The following is a 20,676-nucleotide window of genomic DNA, read 5'->3' on the forward strand; positions in this document are numbered from 1 at the left end:
TGTGGCAGGCTTTTAGGGCACTGTTAGGTTCCTTTTGTACCTATTATTTGATCACATGAGGGTAGGACAACTACCAGACGGCAAAATAGAAATAAAATATGTCTTTCTTCTTCTTAAAACTTTGATTCTAAGTCACTGTCTTAATGCTGAAAGATATTTACTTATTAGAAAGGCCTTTGTGTCATCATGATAGTACCAATGATTAATACCTGAAGAAATTCTTTTTGTTCAAAATTATTAATGTAACTAAAACATGCAGAAATGACTTCTTACAAGTTTAGGAAGCTATAAGGAGAAAAGGCTATAAAACAGAGATACTTTGGCCTCTATTATCCAGTAACACTCTTTAAATAGTAGATATTAGCCAACTGAAATTGTATGGCATTTTTTGAAGGCAGGTCTGACAAGGTGCTGTGTTTTTCCAGATGTTAAAGAGCTTTGCAGATACAGTGCAGTCCCTGCCTTCAAAGAACTTCTAACACATTGGTGGCAGTGGCAGTATCAGTGTGTGGGAGGAAAGTGTCAAAGAGGTAACTACAGAAACAATGATGACCTCAACATAAAGACCTATGCCACGCAAGAGGGAATGTAGTGGCAGGAACGGTTACTTTGCATTTATGATGGTGCTGACAAAAGGAATGTATTCATTACAATAATGGAACTGCTGCTACAAAACTATATGCAAAACATAAAATGACTTAAACAAGCTAAAGTTTATCTCTCAATCACCAAAAGTTAAAAACAGGTTTTTCTGATCAATACTGGACTCTGCTTCAAGTGGTAATCCACACCTTCCATCTTGTGGGTCTTCCATCTTTAATATGTAGTTTCGAGGATTTCTGGACTTGTCCACCTCAAGCTGGAAGATAGAAGAACAACATGGAAGATGAGAAGTTGTTATAGCCAGATCTAAAAGGGGCGTATATCATTGGCACTAAAGTTCCATTAGCTAGAACTTGGTCACATGGCCACAGCTAACTTTGAAGGAGGTCAGGATTTGTACATCTGTGTGTTCTCAAGAAGAGGTGGGTTTATTGCCACAGGCTCCCTTTTGGCAGGACATTTAAGATTGCTTTTGGAGGAACTTAGAGTATTGTGACTGAGATTGGACAGGAGTATTAACTCAGGTAAAATTTAAAACAGACATAAGCAACCACCACAAAATTACAAACCCATGATTAGAAAATAAGAGATAGCCCAGTTTTTAAGAATATGTAGGTAATAACTTGTGAGAAACTGTTGGAAAAATAGGTTGAGCTATTTCCAAATGAAGCCACAATTTTAGACATTGAAAATCCACCCAAGAGCTTACATCCAGCATGTTCTTTTTGCTACCTACTCCCACTCCCACTCCCACTTTTGGGAAAACCATGACCCATTAATTTTCTTTCTTTCCCCTCATGCCTTGGTCTTTCCTAGAAAGTGAGTTCTTCACAGGATTCAGAAAGAAGGGTGTAGATCCTGAGCACAAATAGCTTCATTTTGAGCTTTTGTACCAGGGAGGCCCGAGGCCTCCTGCCAAAAACCAATCTAGAGCTAGTTATCTGCTGAATGCTGTGGTTGGGATGGATACCAAGTTCAGGAGAGGGAGGTGGGTGGAGAATTCCTTTCTGACTCCAGGACACAATCATCTCACGCTCAGGATCCCGGAATTTTATCACCCATATTGTTATCTTAGCTTGCTTTGCTGCAACTGTGGCTCATAGTTATGAAAGTATCCGGTCCTTTAAAACCCAGCCTCAGCCTTCAGCCTGATGACCTCTTGATAGTAATTAATTGGGAAGGGTGGGTTCTGGGGAAATCCTTTTTACTCCCTTCAGAATGCCAACTTGGCTCTGAGCCTACAAGAATGTTCTAACCAAAGCATACATGTCCTCACTCCCTCCCTCTCCTTTGCTCTCAGCTCTGCCCCATGGTGCATTCTATTTGGTAATCATATACATTCATATTTACTAGATTAATTTTGACCCAGGCTTTAACTACCTGCTGCCCTTGGAAAGCTTCCATGTGATTTATTCCTCCTTCCTTGAGCTTCTGACCATAAAATTAATGGCTCTGAAAATTTTCCTTTGCTCTACAATTTGGGAAGGAATTGTCTTAAATCCTCCTAGGATTTGAGGATGAACTACTAGGATAGGAACATTAAAGTGTATCTTTCTTATACCATCAAAAATACACATAACAGAAACTTGATGTAGCACCTGAACATCCAAAAGATGGTTCTTTCGAGGCAAACTTGAGAGACTTACACATAATTTTTCAAGATTTTGACCCCATTCATTATATTTGGGTTTTGTGGAAAGAGGTACTCTCTTTCCTCTGGCAAGCATTAGTACATATTTTTTTTCCTCTAGCTGGCCACAGACCAAACCTAAAGAAATATTTATTACATTGTAATCTTTTCCTGTATGCATCTTTCTTTCCCTTCTTCACCAATATACCATCCTGGCTCCTTTCCATGACCATCTTTTGTGTTTACACTTTTCAAGAACTAAACTTTGCTGGTGGCAGGCATTTGGCATTTTCTCTTTTGCTTAATTGTGGGGAAGATGAAACTCCTCAGGCCAGTGTCTGTGGTAGCAGTTTATTCCCCATCCTGCTTTGAGAAATATATACCTCTTGAAGCATTACAGCATTTGGGGAGACAGCCTGGTGTGGTGGAATAGAACATAAGCAAAAATTCAATAGACTTGAGTACAAATTCTAGTCGTGCCTCTTATCTCTGTGAGACTTTAGACAAAATATTTGACCTCTTTTTCCCCAGTGCCTATATTTTAGAAGTACTGATAATAGTTAACTGTGTTAGAATTTTTTTTTAAGTTTTTTGTTTTGTTTGTTTTTTTAAAAAATTATTTATTTATTTATGCAAGCACTGGGTACAGTCAGAAGTGTGGGAGGGTGAGAGGATTCACCAGAGCCAGAGCAGGGAGCAGTACAGGCAGACCGACAAAATACACTGCTGAGGGGAGCAGCGGGTGGCAAGAGAGATCTGCGCGCCATGTGGGACTCTTGCCTGGTGGCCAGGGATCGAACTGGCGCTCCAGAAGCTGCAGGCAGCTTGGCAACCCAGCGCTCAACCGCTGTGCCACCGGGGAGATCCTGTTTTAGAATTTTATGTAGGTGGAAGAGTACAGTGTGTATTTCTTTGCTGATGGCTTCATTTCCTTAATAGTGGTTTGTGAGATTCATTCAATTTGTTGCATGAAGTAATAGTCTGGTGGAATTTATGGTATTACAATATATATATCACAAATTACTTGTCTGTTTTAATTTGATGGATATTTGAGTAGTTTTCTTTGTTCTCAATTATGATTCTCCGATCATTTTTGTAAAATCTTTTGTACATCCTCTATAGAGTAGTGTCAACTTGTTGAGTTCTCCAGGAAGCAAGTCAGAGATATGCTTGCAAGAAGTTTACTCTTTTCTGTTGTTAGGATCGAAGTTGGCTTTAAGATCAACACCTATGGGGGTGGTGGGGAGTGAGGGAGGAGAATTGGACAGAGAGAGAGACAAGTTGGATTGCAATGCAGTCCTAACAAAATCCTTAGACAGTCTGTGTACACTCAGGAGCTGAAATGTTCCTACAGAACTGAGCCAAATAGGAACAAGATTTGACTTTTATACATGTCTCATACCTCAGTTCTTAGATGTGAATTAACACAGGAAGGGAGCATGATTTTGTGTGAGATATGTCTCTTTGGCAGAGAGCGGGAGCCATATTTGTGAGCTAACAAATATCAACATTCCTAGCATCTGATAAAATGAGTGTTCCAATTTTAAAATCCTAAAGTGTGTGTGTGAAGCTCAGCCATTTACCTCAGTGTCTACTACATGTCATTAGTAATTTCTAGGAGTTGAAGTGCTGGTTCATAGGATGTGTATACTTTTATCTTTAGTAGAAACTGTCAAACAATATTCCAAATTTGCGTACCCAAATACCAATTTAATTTAGATTCTGAGGTTCCCTGAGTAGGATTTCACCAGAAGGATAAAGAAATATTTATACAGGAAAATATAAATATGTGAATATTTTATACAAGATAGTAATATGTTCTATGTTGTGGGAAGGGTAAAATTGAGAACCATTAGAATAGGCTATGTATCATTTTCTACTTTATAACTTGACATATTGAAAATTTTCAGTTTGTTCAGGAATTTTTGAAATCTAGTTATAGAAATAATAGCTCCTAAAGACTTGCTCCAGTGCTGTGAAAACAAAGGAGAGGAAATATATGAATTGATTGTTGCCTCAAATTTCATTTTTCAGAGTGGCCAAATTAATGAAGGTCCCTGTATATGAGACTCCAGCTGGATGGAGATTCTTCTCAAATCTGATGGACTCTGGACGGTGCTCTTTGTGTGGAGAAGAAAGTTTTGGCACTGGTAGGTTTCATTGGGTTGATGTTTTTTTTTTTTTTTTTTTTAATAATAAATTTTATTTTTATATTCCCCCATAAAATTGCAAACCCCCCATTCTGACCCCAATCCCTCCCCTCCCACCCCCACCCCCCAAAAAGTGTCTCTGGTTCGTAGTTTTTTTTTTTTTTTAAAAGATTTTTATTTTATTTATACAAGAACCAGGGTATGGACCAGATATACGGGAGGGTGAGCAGATTCACCAGAGACAGAGCAGGGAACAAAACAGACAGACTGACTGAAATACACTGCTGAGGGGAGCAGTGGGCAAGATAGAAGAGGTCTGCATCGCTATGTAGTGAGCTCCCTGGCCGGATGGGATGGAAACCACACTGCAGAGGTTGCGGACAGCTTCACAGCACTGTGCTCACCCGCCTGCACCACCAGGGAGGTCCTCATTGGGATGCTGTTACTGGAGAGGTGCACTACAGCAGTCTGTAAGCCCAGTTTAGAGAACTATGAACCCATTGAAAATCAAAGATGGAGGGGACATTAATTAGAGGCAAAAAAAAAAAAAAATCTAGAACCTAGTGGAATGTGTGCTATAACACATTTACCTCGTCTGCCCATTTTTTTCCTGGTTAAAATTCCATTTCTTTAAAAAAATCTTTTTAAAGATTTTTATCAAAGAATTTTATCAGTATAGGAAATGATCATATTGTATCCCCGTGTGCTCATTACCTAGTTTCAATCATTATCAACTGATGGTCAATCTTGTTTTATCTTTAACCTCATCTGCAAGGGGACCCCTCCCTCCGATTATTATGAATCAATCCCAAGTGTGAATCTTTCAGTACCAAGGTAACTAAGGAAAAAAAAACCCAAATAGCACTATCAAACCTGGAATGTTAAAAAATACTGTTTATTCAGTTATTTTTAAATAGCACTTCATTGTCTTCTGACTTGCATAGTTTCCATGAAGTAGGTTATAATTATCTCTGTTCCTCTGTATATAAACTCCACCCACCCACCCCCATCCCTGGCTGCCTTCAATATTTTATTTTTACATTTTTCCTTTGATATTTTCATTAGGTCTGTATATATATTTTAACGTTGCTTGGAGTTCTCTGAGATTCTTAGATCTCTTATTTTTTGCCTTTCATTAATTTTGGGAAATTCTCAGTTACCACATTTTCAAATATTTCTCCTTCTCCATTCTCTTTTCTTCTGAGACTCCATTTACAAATGTCTGCACAATTTGTGACTACATATTGTCTCAGAGCTCTTACATGTACTGTTTGGTTTTAATCACTCTTTCCTTTATGTGTTCCAGTATAGATAATTTCTATTACTTAACTTTAGGTCACTGATAATTTCCTTATCTGCTAATGAGCCTAGAGAAGGAATTCTTCATCTCTGATATTGTTATTTTTATTTCTAGCATTTCTTGTTGACTCTTTTATAATTTTCATTTTGCTGATAAAATTATCCATCTGTTTTTATATGTTATTTCTCTTTTCCATTACATAATTTAACACATTAAGCATAGTTACTTTGTTTTATTTATCTTTTTGTTTCCCAGTAAGATTAATTTTAAATAATATGTTTTGGATACAAGTGCTATTTGTTTTGAAAAAAGTTAATTTTAGACATATAATAAAGATTTTTACAAAATTACCTACCAATTTGTTGTAGTTGTTCAGTTTTAAAAAGAGCAGTTGCTATATTTAAAAATGAGAGACTATGAGTAAATTATCACTGCTTTGCCACAGATTCTGCTTCATTTGAACCTATATTTCATTGTTTTTAAGTTTTAATTTTGAAATAATTTTTTGAGTCACTTATTTTCAGGTGACTTCTGATTCTGCATATTTTTCCCCAGTTAGAATCATTTTAAAATTTATTTACTTTCTTTTATTGAGCAAACATTTACACCACCATGCTTGCTTTAGGGGGATAAGTTCATACTTCCACAGGTGTAAATTAGCATACCTCCCACCACCAAAGTGCCCACAATCCATTGCCCCAAATCTCTGGGCTCCCTCCCTCTCTTCAGTGCATTCCCCTTTCCTCCCCATCTAGAGGCCTTATTCTAGAGTCATATTTCTGGGATTTGTTTGGGTTTAGTTTTTTGTCTGTTCCTTTTTTCCCCTCTGTTTCTCATGAGTGAAATCATTAGCATTCTCTTTCTCCTTCTGACTTAGTTCACTTAACATAATCCCTTCCAGTTTCATATGTGTTGTCACAAATGGGGAGAGCTTATGTATTTTATATAGCTGAGTAGTATTCCAGCGAGTATGTATACCATATCTCCCTGATCCACTCATCTATTTTCGGGTACTTAGGCTGTTTCCATAGTTTCACTATTGTAAGCAGTGCTGCAATGAACATATATCCCTTTGAATTAGTGATTTCATATTCTTTAGATAGATACCAAGGAATGGAATTTCAGGTTAATACGGTATATTTAGTTTTAATGTTTTGCAGAACTTCCATACTGTTTTCCATAAGAGTTGGACAAGTCTTCATTCCCACCAACAATATAAGGGGCTCCATTTTCTCCACATCTTTGCCCACATTTCTGTTCTCTTTTACCTAAGGAACACTTGAAATGTTATTTATTCTGATTTGTTTCATATGGGCTATTCTTACTGGTATAAGGTTGTTTCTCATTGTGATTTTTATTTGCATTTTCCTGATGATAAGTGATGTTTAACACTTTTTCCTGTGCCTGTTTGCCACCTGTATGTCTTCTCTGGAGAAGTATATGTTTAGCTCTTCTGCCCAATTATTTATTGGATTGTTTGTTTTCTTTTTGTTGAATTATAAATCTTGGATATTAACCTCTTGTCAGATATATGATATGCAAGACGTTTTCTCCCATTCAGTAGGGTGTCTTTTTGTTTTAATGATTGTTTCTTTCAATATTTAGAAGTTTTTTAGCTTGATGCAGCCCCATTCATTTAATTTTTGCTTTTGTTTTCCTTGCTGTTGAAGCCAAGTTCCCAAAGACATCCCTAATACCAATGCTGTGTAGTGTTTTATATGTTTACTTCTAGGTATTTTATGGTTTCTAGTCTTACATCCAAATATTTAATCCATTTTTAATCAATTTTTGTGTATGGTAAGAGTCATTTAGTTTAATATTTCTGCATGCAGCAGTCCAGTTTTCCCATTTGTTGAAGAGACTTTCCTTTATCCATTTTTATACTCTTAGCTCCTATGTCATAGAACATCTTTCCATATGAATGTGGGTTTGCTTCTGGGCTTTCAGTTCCATTCCATTGGTCTTTGTCTATTTTTATTCCAATATCATACTGGTTTTTTTACTATAGCCTTGTAGTATAGTTTGAAGTCTAGGAGCATACTTCCATTTCTAACCTTTTTACGTCAAGATTGATTTGACTATTCAGGTTCTTTTGTGGTTCCATATCAATTTCAATTATGTTTGCTATATTTTTTAAATAATTCCATTGAAACTCTGATAAAGTTCTCATTGAAATGATACATTGCTTTGGGTATGATCAACATTTTAACTATGTTAATTCTTCCAGTCCATAAACATGGTCTATCATTTCATTTCCTTATAACTCTAGTAATAAATATTTGTTTACCTCCATTTAATAAACATTTATTTAGTACTTACAGAGTGCAAGACACTGTATTGGATGGTTTTTTAGAAACCAAATTCTTAAGACTTAAAACCCTTGAGTTCTTCCTAGTATGTAATTAGAATGTTACAAAGATGATTATTTTACAAGGCAGAATTCTTCAAATTCCACAATGAAAGAACAGAAGAATGCTATGGGAGAGGAGAAAATGCATTTAGACTAGAGGTTCAAAGCAGATTTCATCAAAGAGGTGGATGTTAGGCTAGTTCTTAAAGAATGGGAAGGATTTGTACACACTGACATGAAATGTCAGGGTCTTATCAGATGGAGGGAGCAACATCAAGAAAGGACTAGAAGTGGGAAAGCAGGAAACAAGTTTTAAATAAGCAACTGTTCAGTAGTTCTAGCACAATGTTTTTGCAATATGGACAAGATTCATTTGGGGTCATGAGATTAGTTTAAAGTCATGAACAGCTTTTAAAAAATTACTAGTCTTGGACCTATCAGAATGCATTATGTTTAATAAAGGTAAAAGTTATTTTGAGAAACACAGATTTCATTGTAAAATGTGTTTAATTGTGCATCATGTTCAAAAATGCATAGAAAATACTTGTCTATAGCTAGGGTCAACAAACTTTTTCTGTGAAGAGTTAGAGAGTAAATATTTTAGACTTTGTAGACTAAGAGTCTGTGGATGGTCTCTTTCACAATGACTCAACTCTCCATTGTAACCCCAAATGGCCATAGACTTATAAACCAATGATTTTGACTGTGTTTAATAAAACCTTACTTACAAAAATAGTTCTAAGTCCAAATTTTGCTCAAGGGCCATATTTCGCTAACTTTTGATACATAGAGTAAAGTAGATAGGGAATATCAAGAAACAGTACTGGAAATACAAGTGAGGAGGGGCCAATTTTGAAGCCCTTTGCCTCCATAGCTTAGATGCTCCAACTAGACTCCACTGGAGATGGGAAAACAGGGTCTGCTTAGAAAAGGGGTCTGCTTGCCAACACTTTGCAACAAACTTTGCTTCCAGACATTTAAGCTGACTGCAACTTGTAGGTTGGATTGTAAGAGAATTTTAAAGCTCCTCACTATTACAGTTGTCTATTATCTTCTTTTTAAGGAGTGCAAGATTTTTTTTTTTAATGTGTAGAGCCCCAGAGGTATTGCCTCCTCTACCATTCTTTGTGTTTGGTTAATATTAGCCTGGTTTGACAGATGGCACTCCTGAACCCAAGAATTTGTTAAGTGACTTGCTCATGGCCCCAGAACTTGGAAAATGCCTCTACTTGAATTAAATTACAGTTAAACAAAAACACAGTTCTCCTGCCCAACAGTGTACATTGATTTCCTTACTGATCAGTCTTTCCAATGAAAGCATTGACCAGTTCCTTTTTCAGCTGTGTGGGAATAGGATATGTTGTCTATCCTCTCCCGGGCAGGTAAGGCCTGAGAATCTACATTTAAATAGGTAGCTTCAAATGATTCTGATGTGTTTCTGGGAGGAGGAAACCTCACTCTTTTGGTTTTCATGGTAGCAAGAATGTGCCTGTGATGCCACCCCAAGTTTGATCCAGAAAGTTGAGGAGCACAGGAATGTGAGGTTAAGATTCCGGTCCCTCACCTGCCACTTAAACTCTTTGACCCTTCAGTTCTAACCTATAAAAGTCAACTGGTCCTAGGAGCTCCCCATCTGCCTGAGGATACAGTTTTAAAAATTAAATGAATCAATTAAAGAAGGAGAAAGTGCAGAGGTAGAAAAGCCATAGACCTGAGACTGGGGAGATGCTTCTAAAATTTATCCAAGCTTCTCAAGTGAAGGCCTTTTTCAGTGTCCCTGGGGCATAGAACCATGTACTAACTAGGAATGCAGTTTAGTGCCAAGAAAGCTTGAAAGCATGGATCTGCCTCAAGCTCAAGAATGCCAGTCTCTTTGTCCAAGATGAGCAAGACATATCCTGAGTGAAGATTTCCCTTCTTGACCTCCCAGAACTTTCCAAGGTAACAAGCCAGTGACAGGATATGAGTTCAGACTGCTTCTGTGGGGAAGGCTCAGGTGCTGCTCATTAGGAAACTCCTATGGTATATTGAAGAGCCAAGGATACTTAAGAAATTCAAACAGGTATTCACCCACTTCCTGGGAAGGGTCCTGGAAAAACTGCATTACAGAGAGAAAGGAGAATGTCCAATAAACCCTCAGATTTAAATAGAAGAAAATTGTTCATTTAAATGGCATTCTGGCTACTTTTCTAAAGTTCCAATTTGGAAGGAGCCTGGACTTGTTCCCATACACAAAAGAGGATTACTAAAATACTAAAAGATCTAAAACACCAAGAACTTTGAAGTTTTTTGGCATCTGTTGAAGATTTTCTAACAGTTTTCATCATTGTCAATGGCTTGCTAAGAAGTCATACCATTTTGGGAGTGTATGAATTGTCGCAGCCCAGAGCTCATGCCTTTACAGGTAACAATGAAGAATTATTCCATTGTGAATTCCTGAAAGAGCTCCAAACTTGGCTATCAGATTAACTATTACTATCATTTTTATTATGTATTTTAAACAAGTTAATGTCAATAGCCATTCCAGTTTGCCAAATAAAATCAGGCAACACAGCAAAGTTTATTGCTTCCTAGAAAGTGCTCTACGTTGAATTATTTACAATGATGATCATAGTTTTAATGTGTTCTTAGGATATGCTGGGCATTGTTAAGTTTTTTTGTACACATCCTTCTCTTTCTGGAAACTTAAGCGTTAAGCCCAGGTCTTCTGGCACCTATGTGACTTGTTCATCATGCTCACACCAACTTTTTTCCACTGTAAATTATGGAATACGACCTGGTGTTCTCAAAATTAACTACATCTTCTTTTAGATCTTTTTACATCTTCTCAGGCTCTAGAAGAAGATGCCCAGGATATGTGTGTGCCATGTCACAGGAAATCATGAGTATTTTTCTAGTTTTTTGAGATTTGCTGGATCTCTCTGCTTGCCATACAGAAATTATAAATGCCCAAGGACAGGGGCTGTGTCTTTCTTGTTCAGCTCTACTTCTTTGCTATATTCAGCCCTTAAGAGAGTTTATAGATAGATGGAAGGAAGACTGGAAAGATGGGCAGAAGATTGATGGAGGGAGAAAAGGAGGAATGAAGAAATAAATTATTCCACTTTGGTATCCTTTCTTTGTATTTTTAGTAGTTATATTTTTATCATTCTTAAGTGGATATATTTCTGGAGATCTGGGTGTTAGGGCAGCCCAAAATTTTAAAGATCCATAAAAACAAAACCACACAAATATAGAACAGCTGCAAGGGGGTGAGAGGGATGTTAAGAATTATAATCATGGGCCTCCCTGGTGGTGCAAGGGGTTAAGACACAACTATGAAGCTGTCTGCAGCCACTACAGCACGCGTTCGATCCCCGGCCAGGGAGATACCCATATGGAGCAGCAGACCTCTCCTGACTCGCTCGCTACTCCTCTCAGCAGTGTATTTCAGTCAATCTGCCTGTTCTGTTCCCTACTCTGTCTCTGGTGACTTCCCTCACCCTCCACACCTCTGGCCTGTACCCCAGTTCTTATATGCATAAATAAACAAATCTTTAAAAAAAACCAATTACGGTCAAGTCAGAATTTTATGCAAAATTTTTAAATTAAGTTTTGATCTTTTGAATCATTATATATTTATTAGCATAAATTAATAGCTAACACAATCCTAGAAAGACTCCCTCCTAAAACCCATGTTGATGAACAGACTTTAAAATATTTATGATCTGTTTTATTAACATACGTTTCTTGTGAATGTAGTTACTGGCAATTACTTGTAAACAGCCATGGTCAACAGTATTCTGAATTCCAACTTTCATGATCTTTTGTAGATACTAAATTCTTACAGCCTTTGGCGTGAACATTTTCTGTTCAGTTGTCTTTATTTTATTGGCTTATCCTGCAGTTGTTTTGTGAGTGGACATTTATTTCCCTTCATTGTTGTACAGTTTTAGTGCTTCTAGCACCATGCTGTTGCCTTTATTTAAAGTTCGAAGGTAAACTATATATATCCTATCTCAGGACTGGGTTCCCACTAGTGCTGTTGTACAAATATTGAATTGGTTGAACTGTCTCATATTTTTATAAATGTTTTCTTTAATATGATATCTTTTAAAGGGTATACTAAAGGGAAACCAGTCCATTTTCCTATCTAGAGGACCATTAAATCTATATTTGGCTTTTTTTTTTTTTTTTTTACATCTGTTAAGCCTCTGGCACAGAGAAACAGGTATATCTATATCTGTGAAGTTCAGATTATTCAGTTTCTACCAATTTCTTTCTCTTACTGATGGCCAGTTTGTGTAAATTTCATTGGATCGCAGATGTGGGTCAGGAGGCCGTGATGACAGCATTATCAGTGCCAGGAGAGCAGTTTCTCTGTGAGGCTATTTGACGCAGACTGTGTGCACATGTGTGATTCAATCTGGGCAGGGCCAGAGTACAGAGGTGTTGTGATTACATCCCCGAGAGCCTCCTTGTGAAGTTGAAAACTGAAACCCCCTTATGGACCTACAAACCATCAACCCTTGTACTGGGAACTAGAGCTCCTCCCTTAAGTGGGAAAAGTGTTTCTTTTTATTTTTTTAAAGATTTATTTATTTATGCATACAAGAACTGGGGTGTAGGCCAGAGGTGTGGGAGGTGGGGGTGGGTGAGAGGATTCATCAGAGACAGAGTGGGGAACAGAACAGGCCAATTGACAGAAATACACTGCTGAGGGGAAGAGCAGGTGAGACAGGAGAGGTCTGCTGCACCCTGTGGGTCACCTCCCTGGCCGGGGATTGAACTCATGCTGCAGAGGCTGCAGATTGCTTCATAGTGCTGTGCTTAACCCCTTGCACCACTAGGGAGGCCCCAAGGAAGAGTGTTTCTATCACAAAAAATCCTTTCCTTTGGACTCTCTACAGTTCTAGTTCCACTGACCTTTCACTTCATTTGCCAAAATGATGAAAGGTGGCAAGAAGGGGTGTTGTGTGTCACCTCAGTGTGGAGGAGAATAAGGGAATGGGGCCTCTGAGACCATGTCCACTCTCACCAGTGCTTTCGGGCACTGGAAATAGTCGAAAATCATGGCCCTTCTCCATAGATTGAAGATTTCCAAACACAAGGTTTCTCTTTATACTGAGAATGAAGTATAATGACTATAGAGACGGGACATCAACCTTGTACGCAGACCTTAAACCCACGGAGAGGTTTCTGCTTCAGTTTATCATCTGTCAAGGAACAATTCAAGAGCTGTGTTGTTCCCATCAACATTGAAGACAAAGAAACAGTGGGATGGGGCCTCCATGGTGGCGCAAGGGGTTAAGGCACAACCCATGAAGCAGTCCGCAGCCTCTGCAGCGCCAGTTCAATCCCCAGCTGGCCAGAGAGCTACCCACATGGGGCAGCAGACCTCTCCTGTCTCACCCGCTGCTCCCCTCAGCAGTGTATTTCAGTCAGTCTGCCTGTTCTGTTCCCCACTCTGTCACTGGTGAATCCTCTCACCCCCCACACCTCTGGCATCTACCCCGGTTCTTGTATGTACAAATGAATAAATCTTAGAAAAAACAACAACAATGGGATGGATGAGGTGGGAGGTCCCAGTGATCCCTACCTTCCTGAATGGGAGTGACTGTGTGAGAGAATTGCATTAGCTGACCAGCCATGACATTGTTAATGCTTCCTCTCCTCTGGGATGGCCGGCTTGGCTGCCTTGGGATGTGTGTTAATAAGCTAGTGCTGATAAGTATTATTCATTGAGCACCTTCTACATGACAGATAGACTGCTTAGGGTCACCTCTATATTATTTAATTGAATTTCTTCAACAATGAAATGCAGTAGGAAACACAATGACCCCTATTTTACAGGTGTGGTAATTGAGGCCTAGGGAAGAAGGTCTGCTTAAGTCACTGGTTAAGGTTACATTGGCCAAACCGGGATTCACAGCCAATTTCATTGCCTTTACGGTACTGTCCTGGCCGGTTTAAATGAATGCCAAGGGGTCACTTTCTTCCACCTAGTTATTCTTTTAGATGGAGTTGAAATGAATATTAGGGGACTTGGGAGAATGGTGTCCTGTAAATAGCACTAGGAGTTGACAGACCCTGCTCCAATCTTTGATGCCCCTTCCCAGCCACCCCAATTGCTTCAGTTACCTCATTTAACTTCTCTGGGCCTTGATCTCCTCATTTATAAATTGATGTGTTCAGTGGATAATCTGTAAAGTTTATTTTTTCAATGTAACATTCTAGATGGCTTCCAGCTAGCTAGCTACTTTTAATTAAGGGTGAATCTGAGGAATTACATCAAACTAGATACTGGAGTCACTCAATCATGTATTTATTCATTCAGTGAATGTTTGCTGTGAACCTTGCATGAGCCAGGCTCAGACCAGAGTGACAGGTATTTTCAGACACAGACCTTCCTCTCATGCAGCTTACAGACTATTGCTGTGCTCAGAATATCAGCCAAAGTCCTGAGGTATATTTGTGAAACATCATTTAGTATTGTTGTTTTTATTAAATTTATTGTTACATAGCATTCATTGAGAACCATGTTGCCCAGAGCACAGCATATCTGTCCATTGCTGCTGTCCTATTTTCCTGACCTGACAGCTCACTCTGACCTGCTTATATCCAAGAGTTTTGTTCTCCAATTGGCAAAAAGTTTAGAGCATTTATTCCTCTAATACTTGTAAAAGCATTTATGTGTAAGTGTGAAAAAGCGACCACTTTCCCTTGTGCCTGGCTTTTTGATCACATTTAAAGACCAGAACCTAAGCATGAAAAAACAACTACTATCACAATTCTATAGCATGTTCTACAATCTCAGATTCACCTAAATTATACCTTTTAATGTGACTCTCATTAAAAGACAAATTCTTGTCTTGAACGAATATTAAGAGTTGGAAGAATTTCACTGTAAATTAATGAAATGCGTACATTGAAATAAGAGAAGTAAAGGAAACATTCACAACTTTTCCTATATGTCTAGTGTGAGACAGAAGAAGTGCATATCCATTACCTAAATCTTCAGAAGGGCTGCCTCAGCTCTCACCATGCAAAGCATTTTATCTGCCTGATGGCAGATCTTGGGGACCCACTGTCATTACCACTTTATTCTAGGAGGGCTCAACTCCATGAACTTTGAAACCAAACTTCCCGGGTCTGAATCTCCTTTTCACCACTCTGACTGTGTGACCTCATACAAATGATCTAACCTCAGTAACATCTATAAAAAGGAGCTATCAATTTATGACAATGAGATCATAGATATAAAATACTGAGGATAGTGCCCAGTTCCTTCTGTTATTCTTCTAAGAATGGGATTTATCTCACTTTGTAATTCTGCTTCAAGAACAAGTATTTACATATATGCTTGCTGTCACTTCTGACTCTCAGAACGTGTGCTAAGGTATGTACTGAGCGTGCCCACATCACAGAACCATCAGGATTTTCTTTGAGTGAATGGCCTTTCTTTGATGACTAGCTGTGTGGGACTAAGAGGTTTCTTGACATGTGGGACATTTACTGCTAAAACTGGGAAAGGCCAGGGCAGACTGGGATGACTTGGTTACCCCAGAGTTAGAGAAGCCTGCACAAGTTTTCCAGACCAAAAAAAATAGGGCATGAAGAAGTCATGATATTGAAACTGAGTTCAGTGAGAGAAACCCACCTGCCCAAGTCCACTGACATCCATGCCTTTAGCACCAAATTTGAGCAAGAAAGAGGAAGAGACCCAATTCACTACCCCTAAATAATCTGCCCCATATAGGACTGTTTTGAATACCCTTCACTTAAAGCAATTTCTCTCAACTCTGACTGCCCATGAGAACACCCAAGGAATTTAAAAGTTAATGATACTGAAGCCTGTGTCTCATTACCCAAAATTCTGATTTTATTGGTCTAGGGTGGAACCTGAACATTGGCATTTTTTTTTTTTTTTAATAGAGGCATGCTTTATTTGTTTGCTGGTTGGTTTGTTTGTTTTTTTGTTTATACATGCACTGGGTACAGTCAGAAGCGCGGGAGGGTGAGAGAATCCACCAGAGCCAGAGCGGGGAGCAGAGCAGGCAGAAGGACCGAAGTACACTGCTGAGGGGAGCAGCGGGCGGCAGGAGAGGTCTGCGCGCCATGTGGGACCCTCCTCCGGTGGCCGGGGAGCAGCCGGGGATCGAACCGGCGCTGCAGAGGCCGCGCGCAGCTTCGCAACCCAGCGCTCAACCGCTGCGCCACCGGGGAGGCCCCTGGCATTTTTTAAAAATAAATTCTTTAGGGAGTCTAACATGCAGCCTGGACTGAGACTTTCTAACCTGTGTTCCAGCTTAGAGCTAGCAACAGGTGCAAAATGGTTTATATTTTCCTAATGGACAAATCCAGAGTTTCCTGATCTCAGTTTCAGCTGCAATGATGACTTGTCTTGTTAGTGATGTGGGTGAATTCATTGAGTTCTTGTCCATGCTGGCATTTCCATTGGAAGGGAATTCCTTTGAGTTGCTGCATATTCTCTTCCCTCTTTTCTTTTGTGAAGTTACTATATTTATTGGTGTACAGCCTCGGTCTAGTAATACAGTTTTAAAGCCTGAGAAACACAAACTAGTTTGGGCAGAGGGAAAATCGTGATGTTTCTGGTGAGAAAAAATAAAATACTTATTTTGTACCATTATTTGCAGGAGTCATGTCAGGGACTGTTAATTACCCTCCTTCTGGGTTGCAGGGCTGCTCAGAGTAGAGCTGAGCAGGTTTGAGGCTTGTATGGCCTGAATGGGAAAGGCAAGGTGAACAGTATTTAAAAGCTTTGAGAATATGATTAAAAAAACCTCATTTCAATGTCTTGAACTGGGTCACAAACTCTGGCTTTGCCACCAGCCAGAAATTCAGAGGATGCAAACTTCAAAAAGTATACTAATATTATTCAGTGCTCAAAGAATTAAAAGCCATGAAAAGACATGGAGAAAACTTAAAACCATGTTGTAAGGTGTAGTGGCAGGAAGGACACTGAGCAGGTTTTCTGATCCCACAGACCGGGTAAAGGAGGAGTCAGAGTCCTCAGTGGCTTTTTTGCAGGTCTTTTTATTTAGATTACCAGGTACAAGGCAGGCAGGGGCGCTGGGGGGCTGGTAGGCTGGCAGGCTTCCCAGCCCCCAGCAAGTCTTCACTCTATCTGGGCTCTCCGGCCTTCTCTCTCTCTCTCTCTCTCTCTCTCTATCTCTGCTTCTGCTTTCTCGGCTTCTCTTTCGACTTCTCTTTTGGCTTCTTCTGGCGTCCCCGTGACGCCTCCCTTAAAAGCCCAGTCTTAGCCCAGGTGAATCCCATCTACCTATGCCCACACCCTATTCCAGGTGCCCGCCATCAGGCATGCATTCAGGACCGCAAGGGTCCATCATCTATCCTGATGGCAGGAGGGTAGAAAAGCCTGACACTTTTTCCTTACCCTACATAGGGTAAGGAAAAAGTGTCAGGCAGAAAAGCTTTCCTTACCCTATGTAGGGTAAGGAAAAAGTGTCAGGCTTTTCTGCCTTCCCACCATTAGGATAGATGGGGAAACCCTGTGGTCCCTAATGCATGCCTGATGGCGGGCACCTGAAGTGGGTACACCTGGGCTCAGAGACTGAGTTTATAAGGGCGGCGTCACGGGGACGCCAGCAGAAGCCAAGAACGAATGGAAGCCGAGAGAAGAAAAGCAGAGAGAACACCAGAGAACCCAGATAGAGTGAGGGTTTGCTGGGGGCTGGGAGGCCTGCCAGCCTCCCGGCCCCCCAGCACCTCTGCCTGCCGTGTACCTGGTAAATCCCAATAAAAGACCTGCAAAAGTTGCTGGGGACTCTGACTCCTCCTTTACCCGGTCTGCTGGATCATAGGAAACCTGCTCGGTGTCATTCCTGGCCCTACACATGTTAGTTAGTGAAAGAAGCCAAACTGAAAGACTTCATTTGTATGAGTTCAACTGTGTGATAATCTGTCAAAGACAAAAACTATGAAGATAGAAAAAGAGTAGTTGCCATGGACTGGAAGGAAGTGAAGGATGAATAGCCTGAACAGAGGATTTTTAGGACAGTGAAACTGTTCTCCATGATTCCATAATGTGAAAACCATATAATATACAACACCAAGAGAGAATGCCAATGTAAACTGAACTTTGAGTGATTATAATGTGTCTATGTAGGGGCTCCACAGCACAAGCTGTGGGGCAAGAGCAGCTCTTTGGTGGCTGGCCCTAGAAGCTGCCTATGGGGAATGCAAATGGCAGTGAGTGGTGGATTTTATTGCCTGGCATCAGGGACCCCACTGGGGCTCAGGCTGTAGGCAGAGGCCAGCATTGATGGCAGATGGTAGTGGTTCCTTACCACACAGCCCCAGGGCATGCTGCCCCTGCTTCAGGGTAGCATGGAGGGAGTTTCATGGAGCCCCACAGGGCCAGCTCCAGTGCTGTGGCTCCCTCCAGCTGCAGGCAGTAGAGGGACCCGTGGACTTGATGCCTAGATTGTAGAATGGATCAGGTGTGAGCTATAAGCTGATTGGTAAATGGCCCAATTCAGCCATAGGATTAGAAAGGGTTCAGTCTTACTTGTGGGGGAGGGTGAGGGGAAGGTGCAGGGGGACCTGGAAAGAGGATATAAGATAGGGCATAAGCCAAGGTTGGAATCAACTCTGTTCCTGAGACACTCTTCCAGAGAGTCTCTCTCTGTTCCTGGCCTCCAAAGAAAGAAGAGAAGCTGGAAACCTTTTCAGAGAAGCCAGTGAGCTTCGCAGAGGCCAGGAGCCACCACACTTGCCTCTGGCCTGCTTCTGACACTGCCTGGGAGGAGTGCCAGAGGCCCTCGGACTGGTGTCTCAAAGAGCTATTTATTGTTGGTGTGGGCCAACAACTAACAAAGAGCTGTTGACATGGTGTTTCTGACTCCGCCACCTCCTAGTGACCAGTACTACTGGGCAGTGCCACCCAGCACTGTTGACAGGTGACCAGCACTCTTTATTCAGGTCACCTCTGAGAGCTGTTAACTGCTCCTGATTGTCTGGCACTGTCTCGCAGTACTGCTGCTGCCTCTATTGCTGTGGGCTGCTGCGGTGGCACCTCAGAGGCCCCACCTGGAAGCACCTCCAGCTGCTGTGGCTTGGGTCCTGGCTGCCACCAGCTCCAGGCCTTTGTTAATGGGATGGCACCATCTTGGATGAGCGGCCTTTTGTTTGGCACCTCTGGACACTGCGGACACTCTCTGGGGTGAGATAGCCCATCACGTGCGGCCTCAGAACTGTTTCCCTTGCTTGTTAAATAAACCCCATAGTTGTTGTTCCCTGAACCTGAGTGTTCTTGGAATTGTACGTCTGGCTGAGAAACCACACAGTGACCTGTCCTCTATCGGGCACTGTCCTTTAGATGCCATAGTCCCTCTATAGCTCTGTTGCAGGTTCATCAATACCCCGGTGGGTGTTTTATTTGTGTTGGGACAGGAGTATTTGAGAGCTCTCTGTGTTTTCCAGTCAACTTTTCTGTGAAGCTAAGAAAATGAAGCTACTCTAAAAATTAGAATGCATTAAAAATATCTTGGATATAATATGTGTGTGAGAGTAGAGGAATATTTTTCTAGGATCTCATGTTCTAAAAATGGAGCAGATGTGAATATGTAAGATGAGGAAGTAAAAGAGGGTTTTTCTCCCCAAACAGCTCTTTGTTCACAGAATGTTGGGATTTGGGATTTTGCCTGGGAAGAAAGCTGGGTGGGTGTGGGGGAGGGGGTAGGAAACACAGGCTTGGGTGAGCCCCTCTACAACTGATCACGCCACAGTAAAAATGCCATAGGGGTTATTGGTGTGATTCTGCACCTGTGTCCTGCCTGGCGGGTCCTCCCTGTGAATTCAGCAGAACCTGTCCCTCTGGCCCAACTTGACCTGAAGCCAGAGTTGACAGCTCAGCAGGACACCTCCTTCCCATCTTCAGTCAGGGACTGATGCCTTAAAGGACATCCCTGGTCTTAATCCTAAAGCCTTATTCCACTCTCTGTACTCTATAAAGCTATTACTCCATCTGGGAAACAGGATAATCAATAGCTTCACAGTTCATCACCTGTTCATAGTGGTTTTGATCCCTTTAATATCCCAGTTAGCCCTTGGTAAATTTAATGTTCTTAAACTACATTGACAGCTTAAACATTTTTATTGTCTTATCTTGAAAAAAATATATAGTCAGGTATTGCTTAATGGCATTCCAATCAACGATGGGCCACATATAAAATGCTGGTCCTCATGAGTGCATAGTAGGCTCAGCTGTACAGACTGATGGCTTTCTATGACACACAGTGCAATGATGAAATCACCTGAGAACACATTTCTCAGAATGTATTTCTGTTGTTAAGTTACACGTAACAGTACAATTTTATTGTGGAAATAGACAAGGGACAGAAAAAAATAGTACCTGTGATTCTAGCAGGAATTTTAGAGATAGTCATTGTCAATGGTTTGGTTTATATCCTTCTGTTGTTATCTATGCACACATATAGATACATATCTACATATACGTATATTTTTCTATGAAAATGTATGGAATATTCTTTCTGGAACTGATTCTATTTATAAAAGTGGATGAACACATGTTACTAAAGAAGTACTTATTTTTTTTTTCCCCTATTTTTCCCTTTTCACATAACTAATTTAGTGAGAGGCCTTTTGAAGAAAGTTTAAG

At 40.4% G+C, this 20,676-nt stretch overlaps 1 protein-coding gene across 1 annotated transcript in view; it reads left to right on the forward strand.

Moving 5' to 3' along the window:
* Positions 1 to 20,676, forward strand: part of PGM5 (phosphoglucomutase 5) — a 163,357-nt gene that overhangs the window by 94,010 nt on the left and 48,671 nt on the right. Inside the window, exon 7 of the mRNA XM_037495341.2 lies at positions 4,268 to 4,383. Within this exon, the coding sequence (XP_037351238.1) occupies positions 4,268 to 4,383 (116 nt within the window). The remainder of the gene's footprint in view (positions 1 to 4,267; positions 4,384 to 20,676) is intronic.

The sequence above is a fragment of the Talpa occidentalis genome, unplaced genomic scaffold (genome assembly GCF_014898055.3).
Source record: "Talpa occidentalis isolate TD23 unplaced genomic scaffold, MPIMG_talOcc4v2.1 talOcc4.7, whole genome shotgun sequence".
In the NCBI taxonomy this organism is placed as follows: Eukaryota; Metazoa; Chordata; class Mammalia; order Eulipotyphla; family Talpidae; genus Talpa; species Talpa occidentalis.